General features: G+C 56.1%; 1 protein-coding gene across 1 annotated transcript in view; it reads left to right on the forward strand.

Annotated features, from left to right (window-relative positions):
- The window catches only part of SLC38A3 (solute carrier family 38 member 3), a 79,489-nt gene that overhangs the window by 30,557 nt on the left and 25,709 nt on the right, over nucleotides 1-23,223 (forward strand). Inside the window, exons 2-4 of the mRNA XM_034775460.1 lie at nucleotides 12,464-12,599; nucleotides 14,090-14,174; nucleotides 16,758-16,873. Of these exons, the coding sequence (XP_034631351.1) occupies nucleotides 12,496-12,599; nucleotides 14,090-14,174; nucleotides 16,758-16,873 (305 nt within the window). The 5' untranslated portion in view covers nucleotides 12,464-12,495. The remainder of the gene's footprint in view (nucleotides 1-12,463; nucleotides 12,600-14,089; nucleotides 14,175-16,757; nucleotides 16,874-23,223) is intronic.

Below are 23,223 nucleotides of genomic sequence, written 5' to 3' on the forward strand. Positions count from 1 at the left end.
GACAAACAGGCGAAGCCCGAGAAAGGGAAATGCGAGGCAAAGATCAGAGGAACGGCCAGTAAGGTTTGCTAGGATGCGGAAGAGTGGGGAAATTGAAGCACTGGCCTCTGTGTCATAAGCTCTGGAGAAGGCACCCAGCTGTGACTGGGATGGGCGGTGAATAAAATCTGGTTGGGGAGAAGTCCCATTGCTTGGGTCACATGAAGCTAGACTGGACAAAAAGCCACATGGGCATCCCGAGATGGCACTGTTCCATGGAGCCTTGTGCATTGTTTTGGCACTGGTTGAATGGTGGGTTATTGGCAGTTGTGTGATGCGCGTTCATCCTGGGGGAGCTGTTGCAAGCAGCAGGGGAGTTTTGCTCTGTGCTTTGATCTCTGTAAGCAGAGTCAATTACTAGGGCGAAGTTGCTTCCAGAGCCATGAGCACTGGTGCTTGGGTTGAGCTTCCTTCGCAAGGGCCTTGCCTGCCTGCCGTTTGGGCCCACCACTGTCCCACGCTTGGCGTATGGAGCAGAAATAAACAGTGGCACTCAGAAAAATCCCAGACTGCATCAGTGACACTGGGGAAACCCATCTGCAAGGCCTCAACCTTGGCAGAGCAGGGGGATGGTCTGGCATTTTTCTGCCCCCTTCTAACTACCCTGGGCCTTATCCTCTGGAGGGAAATCAACGGAGTGCCCCCCATTCATGCCAGCGGGAGACCCAGCCCTTTGACTGCAGAGAACAGGGGCTTCAGAGAACTGGCCTAGAACCTGGCCTCAGGGGCTGTGTAGTCGCGTGGCAGACAGCTGCCAGGGAGGGGATGAGAGTCTGGGTGGGGCAGCCAGGGACACGGTTAGGTGCGGACGAGGAGCAGTGGAGAGGTGGCACCGTGGCACAACGGGGAGGGGAATGGGGTAGTTTTGCTGCCTTGGGCTGCTGCTCTGAGAGCAGTTTTGGTACATTCATCACCTCCCCAGGCCTAAGACATGTTCTGCAGGGAGGTAATTACACACGGGAACAGCTGCCCTCGGTACAAGATGGGTTCTCCATCCCATAGCATCTTTCAGTCCAGCAGCTGATGTCTTTCCCCAGCTCAGCCAGACATGACACACGTGGAGCAGGAACCTCTAGCTGAAATTCGCTGCCTGTGGTGGGCAGGTCAGAGTAGATGATAGTTATGGTCCTCTCTGGCCTTCAAAATCTCTGAAGTTGTCAGCCGAGCTGCAGTTTGCCAGGCTTTGTCTGCTGTGTCCCTGAGAGCTGCTATACTTTCACTAACACTGAGTGGCTCTGTACAGAACAGCTAGAAGCTGTACTGGATTCCCAGGCATATCTGGAGCCGGGGTGGACTTCAAAGGAATGTTGTTTTCTTAAAAAAAAAAAAAAAAACCCTTGGCATATTAGCTTGGAAATTCAAAGTTAAGGCTGCCTGAATAGCCTTAACTCTACCCTTGCCCCACAGAAGACAGCGTGGCCTAGAAGCTAGGACACAGGACTATGAAAAAGGAGGCATGGCTTCTATTCCCAGGGCTGCAATAGATTCATAGTTTGATGTTGAGCCTCACTGTCCCTAAGGGGGATATTCAGGGGTGGCCAGATGGGGCTGGGCTAGATCAGTCCCACAGGGGAAGAAAGCTTCTTCTTTTCTAGGGCCAGCAGTAGCTGCTGTGGGGGCTCGGCCTGGGGTGGGGATTTTGGTGCTGGTGCTGAGAGCAAATGAGAGCAAGAAGGGGTAGGTTAGGCAAGACGGGTGACGGAGCGAGGCTGGAGTTCTGAGCTTGGGAGGGGTTGAGCCTGAAGTCTGAGGGGGGAAGGGTTGGATCTGCCTGGGTGGGGTGTTACCGGGTATGGCCAGGGGATGGAACTCTTCAAAGCTTCCCAAATCCCAGCAGAGCCACCCCTCACCCCCGGCTTCCTCTTCCCACTGGCCGCCCCAGAGAAAGCCGGCACAGCGTGAATGCATCAGCCCCAGCTCGGATTTGGAACCTGTCATCCATCTGCTCAAACCCAGTTGGCTACAGCCGTGCCAGTCGCGGTGCAGAACACACCCGCCGTCCTGGGCAGCTGTGGTATTTCACCTGCACTGTGTGGGCAGGAGCTAGCATGGGTGCCGATTGCTGGGCTCAGCTCTTCCTCCTGATGCCCTGCTCTTGGTCAATCAGGAATTGATGCAGGGCAGCCCTCTGGCCCGGGCCAGGCAGGAGTTCGGCCCCTGCTCAGGTGCACCCGGCTGGCCTAGGAGTCTCTGAATCCCTGTCAGCAGCTCCCGGGGTTGCCGTGTTGGGCTCTGCTTCTCCCGGTTGCTTTGGCAAGGGCCTCCCCTGAGACAAAGGGGTAACTCAGCTGAGTGTCCTGGGGCCCCCGCGGCCCTGACGCAGCTCCGGGGCAGCAGTGGAGTTCATCCAGCCCATCCTCTCAGCCCATCTCTTGCATATCAGCTGAGGCCTCAGTTTCCCTGCTAGGGCTAGCGAGGCACAGGCTGCGTAATGCTGGCTGAGGGAGCATGGGGAGAGGGGCTCGCGGGGGTGTCAGGTCTGGAAATCGCCTCAAAGAGCCAGTTCCTGCGGGTCCCTGGCCCAGTTCTACACTACCACGAGACTCCGAGCAGTTGGGAAGCATCTGAAGTCCTGGCCCCTGGCCTGGGTGGGGAGTGTGAGCTAGTGGTGAAAGCAGGGGGCCAGGAGACAGGACTCCTGGGTTCCATGCCCAGTTCTGCCCCAGACTCTCCGTGGGGCCATGGGGAAGTCACTTCATGCTCATTCACCCTGTATTAGGAATTAATTTGCAAACTGGACACCATTAAATTAGGCTTGAATAAAGACTGGGAGTGAGTGGGTCCTTACACAAACTAAAAACCATTTCCCCATGTTAATTTTTCCCCTACTGTTACTCACACCTTCTTGTCAACTGTTGGAAATGGGACATCCTGATTATCACTTCAAAAGGTTTTTTTTCCCTGCTGATAATAGCCTTAATTGATTAGTCTCGTTAGAGTTGGTATGGCAACCCCCATTTTTTCATGTTCTCTGTATATATATATATCTTCCTACTGTATTTTCCACTCCATGCTTCTGATGAAGTGGGTTTTAGCCCACGAAAGCTTATGCCCAAATAAATTTGTTATTCTCTAAGGTGCCACAAGGACTCCTCGTTCTTTTTGCTGACACAGACTAACATAGCTACCGCTCTGAAACCTGTATTAGCAGTATCAGCTCAGGCCAGGGACCTGGCTACATTGCAGCCATCCCAGCAGCGTTGTTTGCTCAATGGGCTGCTGCAGTCAAGAAAGCAAAGGAGAAGACAGGAGATGTAAGGCATGGGGTGGAGAATGATCTGGAGAACATTCTGACATCTTGGTGTGATCAACGGTGCGGCCTCGTCTGGGTGCTGCGTGCCGGTCCGGGGCCCCCAGCTCCAAAGGGCAGGGCAGAGTTAGAGAGGTGCAGAGAAGGGTGATGGGAAGGACCCAGGGCCTGGCGAAGCTCCCCTACAGAGGGCCCATTGGAAGGATTGTTCCCTTAGAAGGGAGATGGCTGAGAGGAGGCATGATACAAGCATATAAAATAATGACTAGTCTAGGGAAGGCAGAGCTGGAAGTTCCCAGTCTGGTAACCCAAGGGCCAGGCGATAGGCAGTTATATTAAAAGGTGGCACATTCAGAACTGAAGAAAGAAAACACATTTTCACAGAATATGCAATTGGCCAGTGGAACTCACCGCCACAGGAGACCATGGAGGCTGAGGACTTAGCACGATTTGAAAAGGGACTGAGCATTTATAGAGAGAACACAAATGGCCAAAGTGACCCTAAGAACCACACACATTCTGACAGGGCTGTTGAACCACCTGATTCGGGATTTAAGCCGATCTCTGACCATCGGAGACCAGGATGAGACCTGTGTGGGGGCAGACTATCCCACATCTGCTACAGGGGCCTTACCCCTCCCCCTGACACAGCTGATGCTGGCCGCTATCAGAGACAGGCTGCTGGGCTGAACAAGCCTCGGCTCTGATCCAGTCTAGCAGCTCCTGTGTGCCTCGGTTTTCCCATCTGGCAAAGGGGAAGAATGCTGCAGCCCTGGGTGGCTCTGAGGCTGAGGTCAGGTGCTCTGGAAGCCTCCGGTGGACAGTGCTGTACACACACTGAGCTTTGTCATCCCCTTCACATCAGCCTCCCCCCGTCTCTTTACATCTCCCACCCCCACTCTGCAAACCACTGTGGCTATTGCCATAGACGCTCTGCTGGACCGAAGAGCCCTTCCCAAGCTGCCTGCCACCAAGCCGAGAACTTGGGGGGTGGAGGAACTGATTGGGCTGAGGGACCTTCCCTCCCCTTATGCCCCCTCTGCAGCATCACCTGCCTTACCTGCCCAAGATGGAACAGTGCATGCTGGGACTTGTAGTCCCTAGGAGCCGCGCCAGCACGTTCACCGGGAGAGTGGTGCGTGCAACAGACTCCAGTTCATACCGAATAGGTGCAGGGCTTGTGCTCTGGGCATGGTGCCAGGCAAGGGCACTGGTGGGCAAAGCATGGGCAGTTCCTTGGTCTGTGCCCCTCACTTGGGAACAGACAAAGCACCTGGTTTCCTGTCAGGGCCAGCTCCAGGGTTTTGGCTGCCCCACGCAGCAAAAAAATAAAATAAAAAGCCGCGATCGCGATCTGCTCTACCGCTGCCGCTTCAGTCTTCGGCGGCAATTCGGTGGCAGGTCCTTCCCTCTGAGAGGGACTGAGGGATCTGCCGCCGAAGAGCCGGACGTGCCGCCCCTCTTCATTGGCCGCCCCAAGCACCTGCTTGCTGGGCTGGTGCCTGGAGCCGGCCCTGTCTCCTGTGCAGATGAGATCAGGGCCGTGTCCCCAGTGAATGGCTGAGCCTGTAGGTGCTGCTGCATCCCCCCAGAGGGGTGGGCTCTCAACTGACAGGCGCCGCTTTCCTGGAATACAGCTTCTGTTTGCAAGCTCAGATGTCCCAAGCATGACTCACCGCCCCCTAATGAGATCTGGACAGAACGGTCTTTGTGGCCTCGCTTTTTAACCTGACGGCCTGGAGTTGGTCTCTTCCCAGAGCCTGCGTTCACGTGGGCGGGGGAAGGTGGGAGATGGAACAGCTCAGATTCCAGCAATGGCTAGCCAGACAGGGAAACTGAGGCAGTGAGCTGTGAAGTGTTGTGTGCAGGGTCCAGAACAGAAGCCGGGTCTCCCCACCCATCTGTGACTCTTTCCCATGGGACCACCTAACAGAAGCAGAGTCTCTAATGATAACCAATAGTTCTCCCTTGGTTTGAACTTGGATTTGGGGGCAAACTTGGGTTCTTCTCAGGTGACTTTCCCCGGCTGGAACATGTAACGGACTGCCTGGCGTGCACCAGCGCAGTGACACCTGAGGTGGTTTTAACAGCAGGGTTATTGCAAGTTGGTTTAAAATCATTGCCGCGCTTTACAAACCCAGCCACAAACACTCTGATGCTCCTCCTCAGCCTTTAGTATTACAGAGGCAGCCTTGTCCAATGGTTAGAGCAGGGGCCTTGGGAGTCAGGGCTCCTGGGCTCTGGTCCCAGGTCGGGGAAGGCCAAATGGGAGTGAGTGGAATTGGGAACTGGCACAGAGGGTGGCAGTGCCACTCAGATTTGGTGGCGGGGTGGCTGGGCCAAATCGGAGCAGCACTGTGACCATGTGGGACAATCACAAAGTCCGGAGGGAGGCATTGGTCCACCTTGCAGGAGGGGAGCTGCCACTGTAGATGAGTGTGGCATGGGCTCGCCCTCCCCTCCGTCCTGGGCTGGGTTTAGGGGTGGAGTGCCGGGGTGTTGCTGTGAGTGGTCGGTGCCCAATTAGCAGGGCAAGGAGTCTGGGGGTACCCATTGCCTAGGCAGGCTGCAGCCACCCCTGCCTTCGTCAGTTTCTCCCTCTGGAAAATGGGGTGAAGTAATCATTACCTCTGGGGGGTCCTCGTCTGACACTCTTCAGGATCCTTACAATTACAGCTGATGGCGGGGGCTCTAAACTCCAGAGCTAAAAGAACAAGATGAAAGCTGAGAAAGGGTTGGAGAATATTAGCTAGACCCCAGGGCACATTCCCGTCTCTCCCATGTCTGCCTTTTCCAGCCCTTTCCCAGCTGATTAATGGGCTTGTTTGAGTCCTTCCTCAAGTGGCTTTTTAATCACCAGAAGCCTGAGCTCCAGGTACCAGCTAGGGCGGGTCCTTGGCAGCTGCTCTGCATGAGCGCAGACTAGCTGAGCAGGGTGTCACTGGCCAGGAGGCGGGGGTGGCCAGATGGTCTGGCTGGAGCAGACACACCTAGAGTGGGCCCTGGATGGCACAGGGACTGGACGCAGGGAGCTGGGGTGTTGTGTCTTCGGGGCACTGGCTCCGATGGGGGTGACTGGAAGCTCTTAGCAGCTGGTAGGCTGTCCCAGCTCCTGACAGACAGGGGTCCCGCTGGTTGTGCCCACCACCCATGCTGGCAGTAATTGCCCCCTTGTTGGAAGTGTTCGCTGAGGACTGAACAGACCATGGGGGTTTCTCAGGGAGGGATGACGTGCAGGGGCCGTGTGCCTGGGGATAAAGATGGGCCCCTCCACCTGCTGCCCAGCAGCTTTGTTCCACCCCAGAGGTAGCTGCATTTCAGTGGCGACTGATGCAGTCTCAGTAAGTTGCTTGCGTTGTCTCCTTTTTACATTCCTAGAGGGCTTTGGGATCCTTTATTTATTTGTATGACAGCAGGGTCTGGGCACTGCAGCGCGAGGCAGCCCCTGCCCCAGAGAGCTTGCCAGCTGACTAGCCAAGGAAGGATTATTATCCTTGTTTGCCAGGTGGGGAAACTGAGGCACGGGGCCTGAAGGTCCCACAGGGCATCTATGGCAAAGCCAAGAATGACACCAGATCTCCTGCCCTCCCCCCATCTATGGCCGTCACCACGAGACACCCCCCCGCTTCGCTGGGCTGAAAGGCCCCAGGGCAGCCGCAAAGTTATTTTAATTATAACCATATTTTCCAAAGATGTTTGGCAGTAACAAACCCACAACGCTCCCCTCAGCCTGAGGCAGGGGGCAGGGTGGGGGCTCCCCCTTGCCGGCAGCCAGCAGCCCATAAAGACGCACTGTCCATGCGAGCCGTTTCCCAGCGATTGGCGGGGAGGGGCGCATGGTCCCACAGAGGGAGCATTGTGCTGCCTGCCAAGGCATCCTGCGCTCCCGGCCCCAGTGCCCGGCGAGCTGCCTCCACCAAGGCCTTGTTTCCAGTTCCTCTCCCTTCCTGCCCCCGTTGGCTGGCCTGGAGCCCCCCCACACTCCTGGGCTGGTACCGAGGCTGGCTGCTGCCAGCCCCAGCAGGGAGACTTTATTAAGCCTCTGTCTCTCGTTAGCACTGAGCCATTTCCATACAAGCCAGGGCGTGATGGGCGCTGCTGAAAGGGGGACACAGTGGGTCTCCCCTTGCTCACAAGAGGATGGGGGCGTTATTCTTCCATTTTCCTCCCAGCCCTCGGCTGTCAGTCATTGAAGGGACCCATCCCAATGGTGTTTGAAATGCCAGACCCTGCTGCCTGGCTGGGCCACCCCTGCCCCTTACACCGTCCAGGTGCTTCCCACCCACTGACCTCCAAGCACTGTGCAATGGAAATACCCCCAGTCGTACAGGTGAGGAAACTGAGGTACAGAGCAGGAGGTGCATGCAGAGCCAGGAAGCCTAGAAACCGGGAAGCTGAGCAGGGAGCAGCCCGCACTAGCCCGGAGTGAAATGGGGGGCAGATAATAGGGGCTGCCCGGGCTGACAAGCCAGAGACTTGCAGCTCCCTCCACTTGTGAGCACTCCGCTGGGGGCTGAAATTGCTTCACGCTTGTCCTGCCTGGGGAGACCCTCGCACGAAGGGTCCTGGCCGTGCGAACAGTATTGTTATTTCCACGCCCAGCACTTTAAAGGCTGTCGGGGGGTCTCACGCCCACTGCTGAAATGCAGCCATCCCTGAGGTGGCCCATGGCAGCTGTTTAGCAGCGTGCAGCAACACCACATGAGTAGTTTGGGGCCAGGAAGTGCAGCAGGCTCCTGTATCCAGCGGAAAATGCAGGGGAGACTAGAAATCCAGCTGGCAGCTCCCCGGACACTGCAGATCCCCGCATGCAGGGCAGCCAGCGGAGCAAGACACAGCGTTGCCTGCTGGGCCCTGGCATCCCCGGAGCTGCACCAGAGAGGAGGGACGCCACAGTCCCAGGCCAGAGCTTGGCCTTTAGGGCAGGGTTTGGAGGTGGATTTGCACCAGACCCAAAGCTCTGGGGTGTGGGGATGCCCAGGGCTGGCACCTCAGTTTATTAGCAAAGGAGAGGCTGCCCTGGACATAACTGCTATCTCGGCTGGGGTGCTGGTCATGCCGCCATTGGATCTGATGCCCCCTTGCCCTGCCCATTGTGCTGTCATGCTGGATGCCCCTGAACCAGCCAGGCACTTTTCAATGGGCAAGTGCACCCTGTAGTGTTGGGGGTTGGGTCTTTAAGGGCTGAGCTTCCCAGACAGAGTGCATGTGGGGCGCTGAGAAGCTCAGTCCCAGTCCCCATGGCACTCTGTCCGAGGACAGCCCCTTTGTGCAAATATTACAGCTAAAGGGGCTACTGACTGTGTGGCTTGGTAGAAGCATGATCCTCGTTGATTAATAATCACTGTCCCCATGACAGCAGGAGACCTCCAAGAGCAGCCACGTCCCATGGACTGACCCTGCCCATGGGTCACCCCCAGGGTTTGCACCCAGAATCTTTACCATCATAGCACCGGTTGCTAGTGCTGGAAATAAAGGGGTCGCTCCGTTAGGTGGTAGCTGTAGTAGGCTTTTATCTTTCAACAGCCCAGTCATGACAAAGGGCTGTGACGTGCCCTTTCCCAAGGTGCTGGAACCTTTCCACCCAGCTAGCTGGTAGGATGGGATCAGCGGGGAGGTCAGGGCAGAGCCATAAGAACGGCCAGGTTGGATCGGATCAATCATAGAATCATAGAATATCAGGGTTGGAAGGGACCTCAGGAGGTCATCTAGTCCAACCCCCTGCTCAAAGCAGGACCAATCCCCAACTAAATCATCCCAGCCAGGGCTTTGTCAGGCCAGGCCTTAAAAATCTCTAAGGAAGGAGATTCTACCACCTCCCTAGGTAACGCATTCCAGTGCTTCTCCACCCTCCTAGTGAAATAGTGTTTCCTAATATCCGACCTAGACCTCCCCCACTGCAACTTGAGACCATTGCTCCTTGTTCTGTCATCTGCCACCACTGAGAACAGTCTAGATTCATCCTCTTTGGAACCCCCTTTCAGGTAGCTGAAGGCAGCTATCAAATCTCCCCTCACTCTTCTCTTCTGCAGACTAAACAAGCCCAGTTCCCTCAGCCTCTTCTCGTAAGTCATGTGCTCTAGCCCCCTGATCATTTTCGTTGCCCTCTGCTGGACTGTCTCCAATTTGTCCACATCCTTTTGTAGTTGGGGGCCCAAAACTGGACACAATACTCCAGGTGTGACTTCACCAGTGTCGAATAGAGGGGAATAATCACTTCCCTTGATCTACTGGCAATGCTCCTACTAATACAGTCCAATATGCCATTAGCCTTCTTGGTAACAAGGGCACATTGCTGACTCATATCCAGCTTCTCATCCACTGTAATCCCCAGGTCCTTTTCTGCAGAACTGCTGCTTAGCCAGTCGGTCCCCAGCCTGTAGCGGTGCATGGGATTCTTCCATCCTAAGTGCAGGACTCTGCACTTGTGGAACCTCATCAGATTTCTTTTGGCCCAATCCTCCAATTTGTCTAGGTCACTCTGGACCCTATCCCTACCCTCCAGCATATCTACCTCTCCCCACACCTTAGTGTCATCTGCGAACTTGCTGACGGTGCAATTCATCCCATCATCCAGATCATTAATAAAGATGTTGAACAAAACCAGACCCAGGACTAGGGTGATCAGATGTCCTGATTTTATAGGGACAGTCCCGATATTTGAGGCTTTGTCTTCTATGGGTGCCTATTACCCTCCCAATTTTTCACACTTGCTCTCTGATCACCCTACCCAGGACCGCCCCTTGGGGCACTCCACTTGATACCGGCTGCCAACTAGACATTGAGCCGTTGATCACTAGCCGTTGAGCCCGACAATCTAGCCAGCTTTCTATCCACCTTATATCCATTCATCCAAGCCATCCAACTTTTTTAACTCGCTGGCAAGAATACTGTGGGAGACCGTATCAAAAGCTTTTCTAAAGTCAAGATATATCACATCCACTGCTTTCCCCATATCCACAGAGCCAGTTATCTCATCATAGAAGGCAATCAGGTTGGTCAGGCATGACATGCCCTTGGTGAATCCATGTTGATCGTTCCTGATCACATTCCTCTTCTCCAACTGCTTCAAAATGGTTTCCTTGAAGACCTGCTTCATGATTTTTCCAGGTACTGAGGTGAGGCTGTAGTTCCCTGGATTTCCTTCTTCCATTTTTTAAAGATGGGCACTATATTTGCCTTTTTCTAATCGTCCTGGAACTCCCCCTATTGCCATGAGTTTTCAAAGATAATGGCCAATGGCTCTGCAATCTCATCAGCCAACTCCCTCAGATGCATCAGATCTGGTCCCATGGACTTGTGCATGTCCAGCTTTTCTAAATACACCTCTACCTCGATATAATGCTGTCCTTGGGAGCCAAAAAATCTTACCATGTTATAGGTGAAACCACATTATATTGAACTTGCTTTGATCCACTGGAGTGTGCAGCCCCGCCCACCCAGAGCACTGCTTTACTGCGTTATATCCAAATTCGTGTTATATCGGGTCGCATTATATCGAGGTAGCGGTGTAGTCCTTAATCTGTTCTTTCACCACTCAGGGCTGTTCACCTCCTCCCCATACTGTGTTGCCCAGGACAGCAATGTGGGAGCTGACCTTGTCTGTGAATGGTCCATCTTGCCCAGTATCCTGTCTCTGAGCTTCTGGGAGAGTGGTCCCCTCCTAGCTTCTGGCAGTCAGAGGTTTAGGGTCACCCCAAGCATGGGGTGGCATCTTTAGCCATCTTAGCCAATGGCCACTGATGGACCTATCTTCCATGGACTTACCTAGTTCTTTTTTGAACCCTGTTATACTTTTGACCATCACAACATCCTCTGGCAATGAGTTCTGCAGGTTAATTGTGTGTTGTGTGCAGAAGTCCTTCCTCTTGGTTGTATGAAACCTGCTGCTTGTTCATTTCATCGGGTGATCCTTGGTTCTTGTGTTGTGGGACAGGGTGAATAATGCTTCTCTACTCACCTTCTCTTCATCGGTCATGATTTCATCGACCTTTCTTATATCCCCTGACAGTCATTTCTTGTCTAAGCTTTACAGCCCTGCTCTGTCTGGCCTCTCCTCACATGGAAGCTGTTCCATACCCTGGATCATCCTTGGTGCCCTTCTCTGAACCTTTTCTAACTCCGTTCTCTCCTGGGACTACCAGACCTGGGCACAAAATTCCATGGGTGGGCGCTCCAGGGGGTTATACAGCGGTGTGATGGCAGGGGTGCTGCTGGCAGCTGGAAAGGGGCTCACTCCACAGACATGCTGGCCTTCCGGGTGGGTGTTGGCATGGCAGGTGGGGGTGGTAATAATGTCACCCTGGCACAGCCTGGGTTTGGAGTGCTCAAGGGTCCCTGTAAGCTATCCAGAGCTTGCCTGGCAGCCAGTACAGAGCGTGCGTGGGTCAGATGGGCTCAATTGGGGGCTGGATGAGTCGCCGCTCCCAGGTGTTTTTCACAGTTGTGCCCAGGTGGAGCCCATCTGGATGACCCAGCGGAGATGGCGTGAATGAGGGACTGGCCATCTAGGGCCGTCTCTGAGTGCCTCTCGCAGCAAGGAAGCGTCCTCCCCCCAACCGGGTGCCACTGGAACCAAGCAGGTTCGCCTCTCTCCCTGCCCCCCCGTAGAGCTGTGCCCGGCACAGGGCGAGCGGGGGCAGTGCCATGCTGTGCTGTGCACTGCCCGGGGAGGGGAGCGTGTCTCCCGGTGATGGGAGACAGCTCGTCAGCTCTCACCAGGCCCCAGTAAGATTTCCTTCCAGTGCCCATGGGGGAAAGCCCCTGGGTGTGTCAGCTTCGAGCTGGTGGCCCCTTAGCAGCAGGCCCAGGAAGGGTCAATGCGGACGCCCCCCATGCCATAGCCCTGGGCAGATGCAGGACCCTGCGGTTAGCCTGGCTCTGTGGCTGCTGGCTGGGAAGGGAGGGCAGCTGGATGGCAGCAGGCTGGTGGGTGACCCTGCTGGCATTTCCACGTGCCCTGGGGGAGACCAATTTAGACCTGGAAGCCAGCCCAAGGTGGGATTTCGGGCAGGTCAAGCTCCAAGCCCACGGCCCGGATACATGTTATTCTGTTTGTGTTCCCAGCCCCACTGAGCCCCAATCTGTGCTCTGCCGCCTGGTCCAGCCCCATGGGGAGATGTCGTTCTCCAGGGTCTCAAAAGGAGTATGACTGACTTTCCTTCCTTCCTACAGCCAGCGCCGTTGCCCCAGTGAGTCTGGCAGAGATGGACCCTGCAGAGATCCCCATCCAGACAGAGCTGGTGGAGCTGGTGCCCAATGGGAAATATGCTGTGAATGCCTCGGCCATCCCCTTGGTGGGGAATACCAGGTAACCCCAGCACGTGGGCAGAGGGCAGGGGCTTGCCTGGCTGGAGCCAGCTGAGAGACAGGGTCATTCTGTCTTCCTGCGCCTGGCAGGGGATGGGTTAGGAACCCTTGCCAGATCTAGGCACAGTGAAGGCAGGTGCCATGCAAGTGTTCCCTTCGCAGCTCTGCCAGTGCTCCTCACTCCCGACCTGCAGCCCCCTGCTAGCCCAGCCCTGGGCTCAGGGCCGGCTTTAGGCCGATTCCCCCAATTCCCCTGAATGGGGCCCTGCGCCTAAGAGGGCCTGCGCCCTAAAGAAGAGTGCCTAACTTAAGTGCCTTTTTAATTTTTTTACTCACCCAGCAGTGGTCCGGGTCTTCGGCAACACTTCGGCGGCGGGTCCTTCACTCGCTCCAGGTCTTTGGCGACATTTCGACGGCGGATCCTTCAGTGTCGCGGAAGACCTGGAGCGAGTGAAGGACCCATGCCGAAGTGCCGCCGAAGACCCGGACCACTGCCGGGTATTCAAATCGGGTCCCGCACTTCCTAAAGCCGGCCCTGCCTGGGCTCTCCCCAGCCCCTAACTCTGCCGGTGCCCCTCAGTCCTGACCCCCAGGCCCCAGCTAGCCCAACCCTGGGCTCCCCCCAACACACCCCATGCCTCCCACTCCTGTCCCATGACCCCCCTCCCCACAGCTCTGCAACAGGCAGCCAAGAAAACAAAGTGGGGTGGGGGCTGATCCCTGTCTAGGGTCTCGGCGGAGCAGCCCCTTGGATCCCGTACGAGAACGCCCCATTGCTGGGTGTTCAGAGAAGAGCCAGAAGGACTGAGAGGCTGGCAAGGTGGATTGATGGGGAGGCCGGCTGAGCGGCAGTGTGGGGGGATGCAAGCGGGGGGGGGGGGAGGGCGCTAAGCTGCATGGGCAGGTCCTGCTCCAAGCAGCATGGTGCAGTCTGACCTCAAAGGGCCACCTCCAGCCTGAGCCTGGGGAAGAATTTGCTTCTAAGGAGGAGAATGACGGGACCACACACCCCAGTGCAGCCAGGAGCAGTGGGAGTCTATTAAGACTGGACACAGGAGAGCTGGGATCTGCTGCCTTGCGGGGTAATGCTGAGGAAGTCCCAGCCCCTCTCTGCCTCAGTTTCCCCAGGGGATCCTGGTGCTCACCCTGCTGGGAGGGGATTGTGTTTGTAGGGCACTTTGAGCTCCTTGGAGTATTGGTGCTGGAGGAGGGTAAGGGATTGGTGCCAGTCACTCAGGGACCCTCTGCTATACCTTCCCCCCCATGCCGCGGTGCCATCAGAGATAAGGCTCCCCAGGGGCAGGCTGGAGCCTTCTGGCCAGCAGAGCGCTCTGGAGTGGGAGCTGTGGGAGGTGAAGGAGATGGAGTGGCATGGCCCTGTTCTGCTTTGGGAGGTGGCATGGGCAGCCCAGGTGGCGCCAGGGAAAAGTAGCACCCCACTATGGTGCATGGTTTATAGCTCTTCTCTCTCCCCCCCTCACCTTACTCCAGGTTTGAAGAGCCCCAGCCCACCGTGGCGGAGATGGAGGAGTTCCTGCCCCAGGGCCCTGACAAGAAGCAGACCCACTTCACAGATGTGAGTCCAGGGAGGAGAGTGGCTGGTGGGGTGACTGCAGGCCAGGCACCTCCTCGTGCTGCTTGCCAAGAGCCTGGCCCTCAGGCAGGGCACAGACCCACTGCCCTTCACTGCAGAGCAGGGGCAGGGCAGGGGAGTGGAAGTCGGGAAATCCAGATCCAGCCCCCTGCTACCATGGGCTGCCCCCTGAGCTCATTCCCTGGGGCACAGAGAGAGCTGGAGAGATCTCCCAGGTTCTTTGGTTTCACCATAAACCTCCAGTTTAGCATGTGTGACCCATTTGCCCTCTAGTGGCTGGTCCACCTAGAGGATAAAAGCCTACTACTGCTGCTCACAGCTTGTTCAATTTTTCCCTTAGCTCAAGTGATCAGAGCTCTTGCATTTAGTGCTGGTGACCCCTAGGGGTGGGCGAGTGGGCTTGTTACATGGACTCAGTGGCTGCCCTTTTGGCCTGCTCCCCAGGAATTGAGCCAGGTACCAGGCTGCCCTGCAGGGGCCCAAGAGCAGGACACCAACCCTAACTGGCTGTGAGTTCTACACTTAGATTTCACCAAGTATGAATTCCTCAGGCGCTAGAACAGGCTAATCCTGGAGTCACCGACCATCCCTTTGGGCGCTCCGATCTATTCTGCCACCAGGCGAGTCTGCCTTTGTCACAGAGGGTCCCTCACGCCAAGGATCACAGCAATAGTCAGGTTACTCCCAGTCCCAAGGGACCCGTCACTTACCCCAGGTCAATTGCACCTTAAACCATAGGCACCGACTGGAGCACCCACAGAAAAAAAATGGTGGGTGCTGAGCAGCCTCCCTAGCAGTGCCTCCCGCCAGCACCTCCCACCCACCGGTGGGCCCTGCCGATCAGCGCTTCCCGCTGCAGCACCTTCCACCCACCACAATCAGCTGTTCCGTGGTGTATGGGAGACACTGGGATGGATGGGGGAGAGGGGAGGAGCGAGGGTGGAGCATGCTCAGGGCAGGGGACGGGGAGGGCAGAGAAGCAGCGGGAAGAGGCAGGGTGGGGGTGAGGCTTGGGGGCAGGGGTGGAGTGGGGGCAGGGCCTAGGGTGGAGCAAGGGGGCGCACCCCCCAGCACATTAGAAAGTCGGCGCCTGTGCCTTAGATCTCACCCATAGACAGCGCTTGTAGCCAGTCCTGTAATAAACTGTCTAGCGCAGTGATACTCCGAGTGAGGCTCGGGAGCCACAAGTGGCTCTTGAACGTGTTTCCTGCGGCTGTTCACAACGCATGATGTTAAAGCCCCATATGATTTCATTATTAACCAATACAAGTTAGTAACCAATCAGGATGCTTGTACTGTTTTATTAACCGACTGTGGAATACGTGGCCAATCATTGTGCTGTGAGAATAGTGTGTATATATATATAGTCAATGAAACAAGGAATTCACATGACTGGGGCCCTTTTGGAGCATGTTGCTCGCTAATTTGGCTCCTGACCAGCTGAGCTCGGAGTATCACGGCTCTACAGATGTATTGACTAGGAAAAGGAAAGAGGAGAGCTCTTTGAGAGGTTAAAGCAGCTAAACACAGACACACCCAAATTAATTCCAGTCTTATGTTTCAAAAAGTAATAGAGGCTTCTCTGATAAGCAGGCTCTATCTGTCCTTTGTGGCTAACCCAGGCTAAGCACTGGGAATCTCTTGCTTATGCCCAGTAATCCTTACCCCTCAGAGTCCAAGCAGCATAAAAGATCCTGTTCCTCCTTGTCAGGGCTTTTTATTCCTCCCCCCATTCTGCTTCGAGATGCAAATTCAGCTGCTGGGAGGAATTCAGGAGTCTGGCTCCTCTTGGGGTAGGGGGCAGCAAGCAACAGAAATCTTTTGTCCTCTGATGTTCCACAAGAGTTCGGCTGGTGTCACTGGGCTTCCTTGGTTGGGCCGGAGCTGACACCTCCTGTTCACACTCCATTCACACCAGTTAGTGCTTCTCTCCTGTCTGGTGGTTGCCAGTTTCAGAGCGAACACTTCACTGTTACGTCCTAGCATGGGACAAAGGTTTTATAAACCAGATAATGCCGGCAGCGACTCACAGCATTCCAGCACGTCCAACCACTAAGCTCATTTGTATAACGCTAATACCGAGGTTAATAAGGCTAACACCCAGGGAGTCAGGCTGGCTCCAGCTGTGTGCTTGTCATGGGTCAGTCGACACCTAGGGCCTTGGCATGAGCTGGCCCCTGATGTGCCAGCGTCACAGCGGGGCCTTCTAGATATAAGAGCAGGAGCAACTACAGTTGGCGTTGAAGAGCCAGGCTGTGGAAGTGGGGCTGTCACAGAGGTGCCCAGAGGGGTGCGGCAGCTTAGGGCAAGGAGGCAGGATATTGAGGAAGAGGGATTACAAGGGAAATAACAGCCCCTAGGAAGGAGGAATGTACCCTGGGCAGTGACAGAGGTGCTGGTACCAGTAGTAGCCCAGAGGGTTAGCTGGGGTGCTCCGAAGGCATCTCTCTGTGTAAGTAGCAGGTACTGGGGGGCAGGGGACATGGGGATATTTCCAGCTAGGGACATGGGGGGCCGGGCTTTGCCCAGCCACGGCGCATGACCCTCTGTGTCCCGTCTGTGCAGTTCGAAGGGAAGACCTCCTTTGGCATGTCCGTGTTCAACCTCAGCAATGCCATCATGGGCAGCGGCATCCTGGGGCTGGCCTACGCCATGGCCAACACCGGCATCCTCCTCTTCCTGTGAGTGAAGCTTTCCACACGCCTTGTGCTGGGGGGTCGGGCGCGGCTGGGGGTGGAAGGCTGGCCCACACTCAGGGACTGAATCTGCTCTTTGGCCTGTGTGGGTCCAAACTCCTAACCGGGCATGGCAGCAATGTGAGAGCTTGGGCAGGTGGGTGAGTGGATACTAACCCAATGATGAGAACGGGGGTGTATGGGGATGGATGGATGGATAGAGGCCAGTGTGTGGGGAAAGATGGATGGATGGATAGATAGAGGGGTGTGTATGGGGATGGATGGATGGATAGAGGGGTGTGTGGGGATAGATGGATGGATAGAAGGGTGTGTATGGAGATGGATGGATGGATGGATGGATGGATAGAATGGTGTTGTTAAGGCTGCTTCCCCACTTTGAACTTTAGGGTACAAATGTGGGGGCCTGCTTGAAAACTTCTAAGCTTAACTACCAGCTTAGATCTGGTCCGCTGCCACCATCCCAAAGCTAATTCCCTTCCCTGGGTAGCCTTGAGAGACCTTCACCAATTCCCTGGTGAATACAGATCCAAACCCCTTGGATCTTAAAACAAGGAGAAATTAACCATCCCCCTCCTTTCTCCCACCAACTCCTGGTGGATCAATATCCAAACCCCTTGGATCTTAAACACAAGGAAAAATTAATCAGGTTCTAAAAAAGAAGGCTTTTAATTAAAGAAAAAGGTAAAAATCCTCTTTGTAAAATCAGGATGGAAAAATAACTTTACAGGGTAATCAAACTTAAAGAGCTTAGAGGACCCCCCTCTAGCCTTAGGTTCAAAGTACAGCAAACAGAGATAAACACTCTAGCAAAAGGTACATTTACAAGTTGAGAAAACAAAGATAAACTAACACGCCTTGCCTGGCTGTTTACTTACAAGTTTGAAATATGAGAGACTTGTTCAGAAAGATTTGGAGAACCTGGATTGATGTCTGGTCCCTCTTATAGTCCCAAGAGCGAACAACTTCCCAAACAAAGAGCACAAACAAAAGCCTCCCCCCCGCCTCAAGATTTGAAAGTATCTTGTCCCCTTATTGGTCCTTTGGGTTAGGTGTCAGCCAGATTACCTGAGCTTCTTAACCCTTTACAGGGAAAAGGATTTTGGAGTCTCTGGCCAGGAGGGATTTTATAGTACTGTACACCGGAGAGCTGTTACCCTTCCCTTTATAGTTATGACAGGTGTGTATGGGGATAGATGGATGGATGGATAGAGGGGTGGATAGAGGGGTGTGTGGGGATGGATGGATGGATGGATAGAAGGGTGTGTATGGGGATAGATGGATGGATAGAGGGGTGTGCGCTGGGTGGACACGCACACTCAGTGTTTGCACGCTAGGGGTGTTGCACTTGCTGTTGGCGGCTGACCCTGCCTGAGCTGCCCCGCAGCTTTGTGGCCACGCTGGCTGACAGGAGCAGGGATGGGCAGAGGGCCCGTGGGTGGCTGGCCCAGCTGGGATCCCAATGCCATCGGTGATCCCGCTGGCACAATGCTGGCATGTTGGCAGAGACAAGAGCCCACAGTACCCTCCCGGTCTCCCACTGCCCCAGAGCAATCAGCCAGACACGGGGGATTCCCCCTGGAGACAAACACGGCAGGGGCCAGACATGTCTCCGCCCCAGGAGCTGTGATTGACACCCCACAGCACGGCACAACTCAGTGCACTGTCTGCTCCACCGCCAGCTCTCGACACCCCACCCCCGACAGGCCCCAATTCCCCTCCCCCGCACAGATCTGCCAAGGGCCAGCGTCGCGATATGCAGCCAACCCCCAGCTTGACCCATCCTGCACCACATCCAACCTTGCCAGAGCCCCCAGGACAGCCCAAGGGCGGGCGAGACCATCTCATGGGTGAAGAGCAGCTGGCTGAGGCTGAAGCCGAGCGAGCTGGGGGCAGTGCTGGTGAGCAGAGGAATCACGCTGGAGACTCTGGGCCACGAGGCAGTCTCCCCCAGTGAATGGTTGATGCCCCAATCAGTCGATTCAATCCGGGGCTTGGGAGGCACCAGGCTCCAGAGGGAGGGAGATGGAGTGAGGCCGAACTGGAGAGGATTCAGCGAGAGACACGGAGGAGCTGGAACGGGTGTGCCGGTGCGACCCCAGCTGATGCCCGGGCAAGGACCCCCAGGAAAAGGGGAAAAACTAGCCGAGCCCAGAAACCAGAGTGTTGCTGTGGGAGGGGTAGGACTGCCAGGAGCTCTCTGGGCGAAGAGGTGGGAAGATGGGTCACTGCCAGGCAGGGAGCCCTGGGGAACAGGGCTGTGGCCAGGGAACGCAGGACTGCTCCAGACTTGGAGGCCAGGCTCCTGTAGTGGGGAATGGGTTGGACCTTTCAATATTTGCTGTGGGAACTGTGGGAGTTGTGTGCGGAGCGACGGCCTGGGAGTTGATTGATATGTTGCATTCGGAGGCCAGCTTTGAGTGACTCTTCCTTGCATGGCGGGACAAGGAAGAGAAACTGAGGCTGGAGACGCCTGTCATGCTGCACCCTGCTGCTGGAGGGCACTCTAGGCGAGGTTGCCCTGTCATGATGACCTGGCCGCAGTTATTGGCGCCTCCGTCATCTCTCAGCTAGAATACAGCTGCACACCAGAGCTGGGCACAAAGCTTGCAGCACTCAGAGAACCTCAGCTGGTATCGAACGCAGCCACGCACCAGTGAGATGGGCTTCCGCTGGCACATGGAGCTCCTGCCTCTGCCCGAAGGTCCGGGGGAGATCTGGGCGCAGCACCGCCGCTTCTGTGGCCCAAGGACCCCTTCTCCCCAAAGCAGTGTGGACAAATCAAACCAAATGCTCCCCAACCCAGCCCCTCCTCAGTGCATGCAGCCCCCGCCCTCCTGCCGCCTGGGGAAAGGTGAGAGAGAGCGGACCACACATGACAGATGCCAGCCACATCACCTGCTGCACAACTGACCGGCACTCAGATGAGGCAGGATACCAACCCATCTGGAACAAAATAAAATTACAAGTCCCAGTTCCTTCCTGGCCTGGCATTTGCCCCTTTGATTTTGCCCATCAGTAACACATGTTACCTGGCAGTACCTGGAGAGGTTTGTGTGCTTGTCCCACCTTCAGTTTGGCGCTGTGTCCCCAGCCTGTGCTGACAGTTCCCCTTCCATGCGCCCAGACCAGAGGGGGGCGTAGATACAGGTTAGCTGATCTCTGCAGTTCCCAGGCCTCCTGATTCAGCGCATTGTTAGACCCACTAGGACCCCCCTGCCACTCCCTTTGGCATGGGCCACAGTGCTGAGGCTACAGTTTTGGCCGCAGGCTTTCTCAGTCAGGGCCGGGAATGGCTGACACTTGGCCGTCACGGCTTTCTGGTGGGCCCAGGGGGGCATCACAGTGCAAACACAAACGCCGGCTTACAGGGGAATTCGCAGCCATGTCTAATAGACACCCCACACACACACAAGCTCACACTCGTGCACATGGACCCAGATGCAGATTCAGACCTACCTGACAGACACACACTCCAGACCAGTCCTGCAGAACCGCCTGGTGATAAAACCAACCAGGCTCTACAGCACTCAAGTCAAGGTCTACGAGACACCTCTGATTCACACCTGCTGAGCACCTGCTGCTCCTGCTGGGGTGGTGGATGCTGAGTCCTTCTGAGCAGGCCCGCCGACTTGCACACCCCAGAATCAGCCGCTACTTTGGAAACGGCTCCCCATAATTTGCATGGCCGTTCCCAACTAACATATAGAGCTGAATAGAGAATCATCTCCCTGTTATCAAATTCTGTAGGGGGCGTATAAACCGGCTGCCTGTGTCCATGCAATTCGCTGAGCCTTCACCATCTTCCCCAGCTGCCAGTTCTGGGAATGTGACCACACGCCTCACCGTATGGCTACGATTCTGTGATAAGGGGGTTTCCTAAAGCCCCAGCTCCTGGAGTCAGGTGATCAGGGGGCAAATCTCTGCTTGCGTTGGGAGAAGAAGTATGTTTCTGGCCCTTCCATTTGCAGGGAAATGCTTGAAAACTGCCCCCAATGGCTCAGGAAATGGAAGGCAAACAGAACCCAGCATGTATTGCTGAGACACCCGGGGGGTTTTAAGCCAGCCTTGTGCTTCCAGCAGGTGTGTTTGGCATTACTGCACACGGCATCAGAGCCAGCGATCGCCCTCTACACCCCCCACACACACACTGTGGGGTGCGAGGATCCCCCAGCACTGAGAGAAGAGCAATCAGAGGCCCCGCCCAGCACCCTGGGGTGCCCACATAGTGGCTATGTGCTGCGTAGCTCTGCTGGCTGCTCTGCCTAGCTGCCCCAGCTGCCCAGGTCACCCGGTCAGCAGCCGCCTGGTTCTCTGTGGGGCTGAGGAGCTGCTTGGTGGCTGGCGGTGGTGGGTGAAGGGGGCGGCTGCCTGGCATCCTTTGCTTCCCACTTCCTTGTTAGGCTGCGGCCTTAATGAGGAGCTGGTGGATCCGCCCTCCTGTTCCCTGCTGGTGGGAGCAGCAGGGTCGCCGGCAGCTGTGGACTTTCCCCAGGGTCGTTGCTGGTTGTGGCACCACAACTGTTCAAACAAAGCAGAGAGGGCAGCCAAGGCCTGGCTGGCTCCAGGACTGCCCGCAGCTTCCAAAAAGCCAATTTTCCATTGACCTAGAGAGGTGGGAGGTCCCTGCAGCCAGGGAGGGGAAATGACCCAGGAGGGCAGCTTTCCAGGGCGCCTCCTGCCATCCTGCGGGGCTGCAGGGCACTCGCCAAGACCCAGCCCCACAGCCAGAGCTGGCATCAGCCCCAAGGGGCAGGCCAGCTAAATGGACAAGGATGTGATGGGGAACTGAGACCCCCTAGCCACAAAGTTTGTGCCACAGCTGCCCACTGACCCCAGATCGGCCACAGCCCAGGCCAGGGATTAACCACTAAGCCATCCTTCCACTACTGGGTGCCTCCAAGCACCGCCGACCCCCAGTGTCCCATCCACTGGGCAGTGGTCGGTGGGCCCCAGAAGCCTCTCAGTGGCTGGTGTCGCTCTGTGCAGCCCCTCAGAAGGATCCCCCGATGCCAGGCCCGGGGCAGCTGTCACCCACAGAGCCACGTGACAGGCAGAGGAGGAAGGCCTGCCTAGCTCAGCCCCTGGCATGGTAATAAACTCTGGACTGTGTGACCGGAGAGATTAGCACTGCTGCTCGCCTCTGGGGCCAGGTTGGATGGCACTGGGAACACGTAGTCACGAGGCCACCCAACCAGCCGGGCACTGCGGAGTGATCTGGGATCACTGCCCCTCCAGCTTCTGGTGGGGAGGTGTCTGCGGGTCACGAGGAGCTGGTGCTCATCTCGATCACGTGTCCCTACAAGCAGTGCCCTGTCCATCCCATGCCCTCCGCATGGGCATAGTGTCATATGCCTTGTTGTTGGCAGTGCCAGGCTCCAGTACAGGGGGAGGCGAAGAGTGGGATTGAGTGTCAGCTGGGCAGGATATGAACAAGTGGTTGGGGGGGGGGGGGGGGGATGGAGAGCTGGGGGGCACTGATTGGGCAGGATGGGGATGGAGAGCTGGGGGGCACTGATTGGGCAGGATGGGGATGGGCGGGGGGGGCACTGGCTGGGCATGGCTGGGTAGGGGCCACCGGCTGGGCAGGATGGATATGGGCAGCGGGGGGAGGGTACCATCTAGCTAGCTATCATGTGCCCATCACTGTGGTATCTGGTCTGCAGCAAGCTCTCCTATCCTGTCTGTGGGGTTGGCTCTGTGGAGGGAGTTCCTTTGAGGCGGGATGACACCCCAGGCCAGCTGCTTTCATGGACCCCGGTGCTGAGGCAGATTAGCGCAGGCACGCCAAACCGCAGTCCTGAGTGCCCTGGCTGGAGCCTTGAACCAACTCAGCCCTGAGGGCAGCCCCCTCCAGAGCCCAGTGGGTACCTGCTCCTGGGACGGTTCTGCTGCTTACTCACATGCTCAGCTAGGACTCAGCGAGGCCTGGCTCCACGGTGTCTGGCCCTTCCCAGAGCCCCCGGCCTGAGCCCATGGCCACAGCCTTCTGGGTTTGCATTTAAAACAACCACAGATGCGCTGCTGCTCACGAAACCTTTGTAGGCGCCTGGGAAACAAGTCCTGCTTTGCCCTCCTCTTCCATGTGTGTCTCAGTGCACGTAGCATGGCAGCCTCCTGAGCAGAGTCCGTCGGCCCCCGGATTCCTGCACCCATGAAACAAGCGAGATTTCAAGGGAGATTCCAAAACCACTGGAAATTTTCCAAAAAATGAAATTCTGGAAACCCTGGTTTAGGGCCATCAAAACATTCCAATCTCCATTGCAACCTTTGAGAAATGGGGTTTGTTCTGGTTTTGCTAGAAAATTAAGCAGTATTTCACAATAAAAAAATCAGCA

This window comes from Trachemys scripta, chromosome 7 (genome assembly GCF_013100865.1).
Source record: "Trachemys scripta elegans isolate TJP31775 chromosome 7, CAS_Tse_1.0, whole genome shotgun sequence".
NCBI classification, from domain to species: Eukaryota; Metazoa; Chordata; order Testudines; family Emydidae; genus Trachemys; species Trachemys scripta.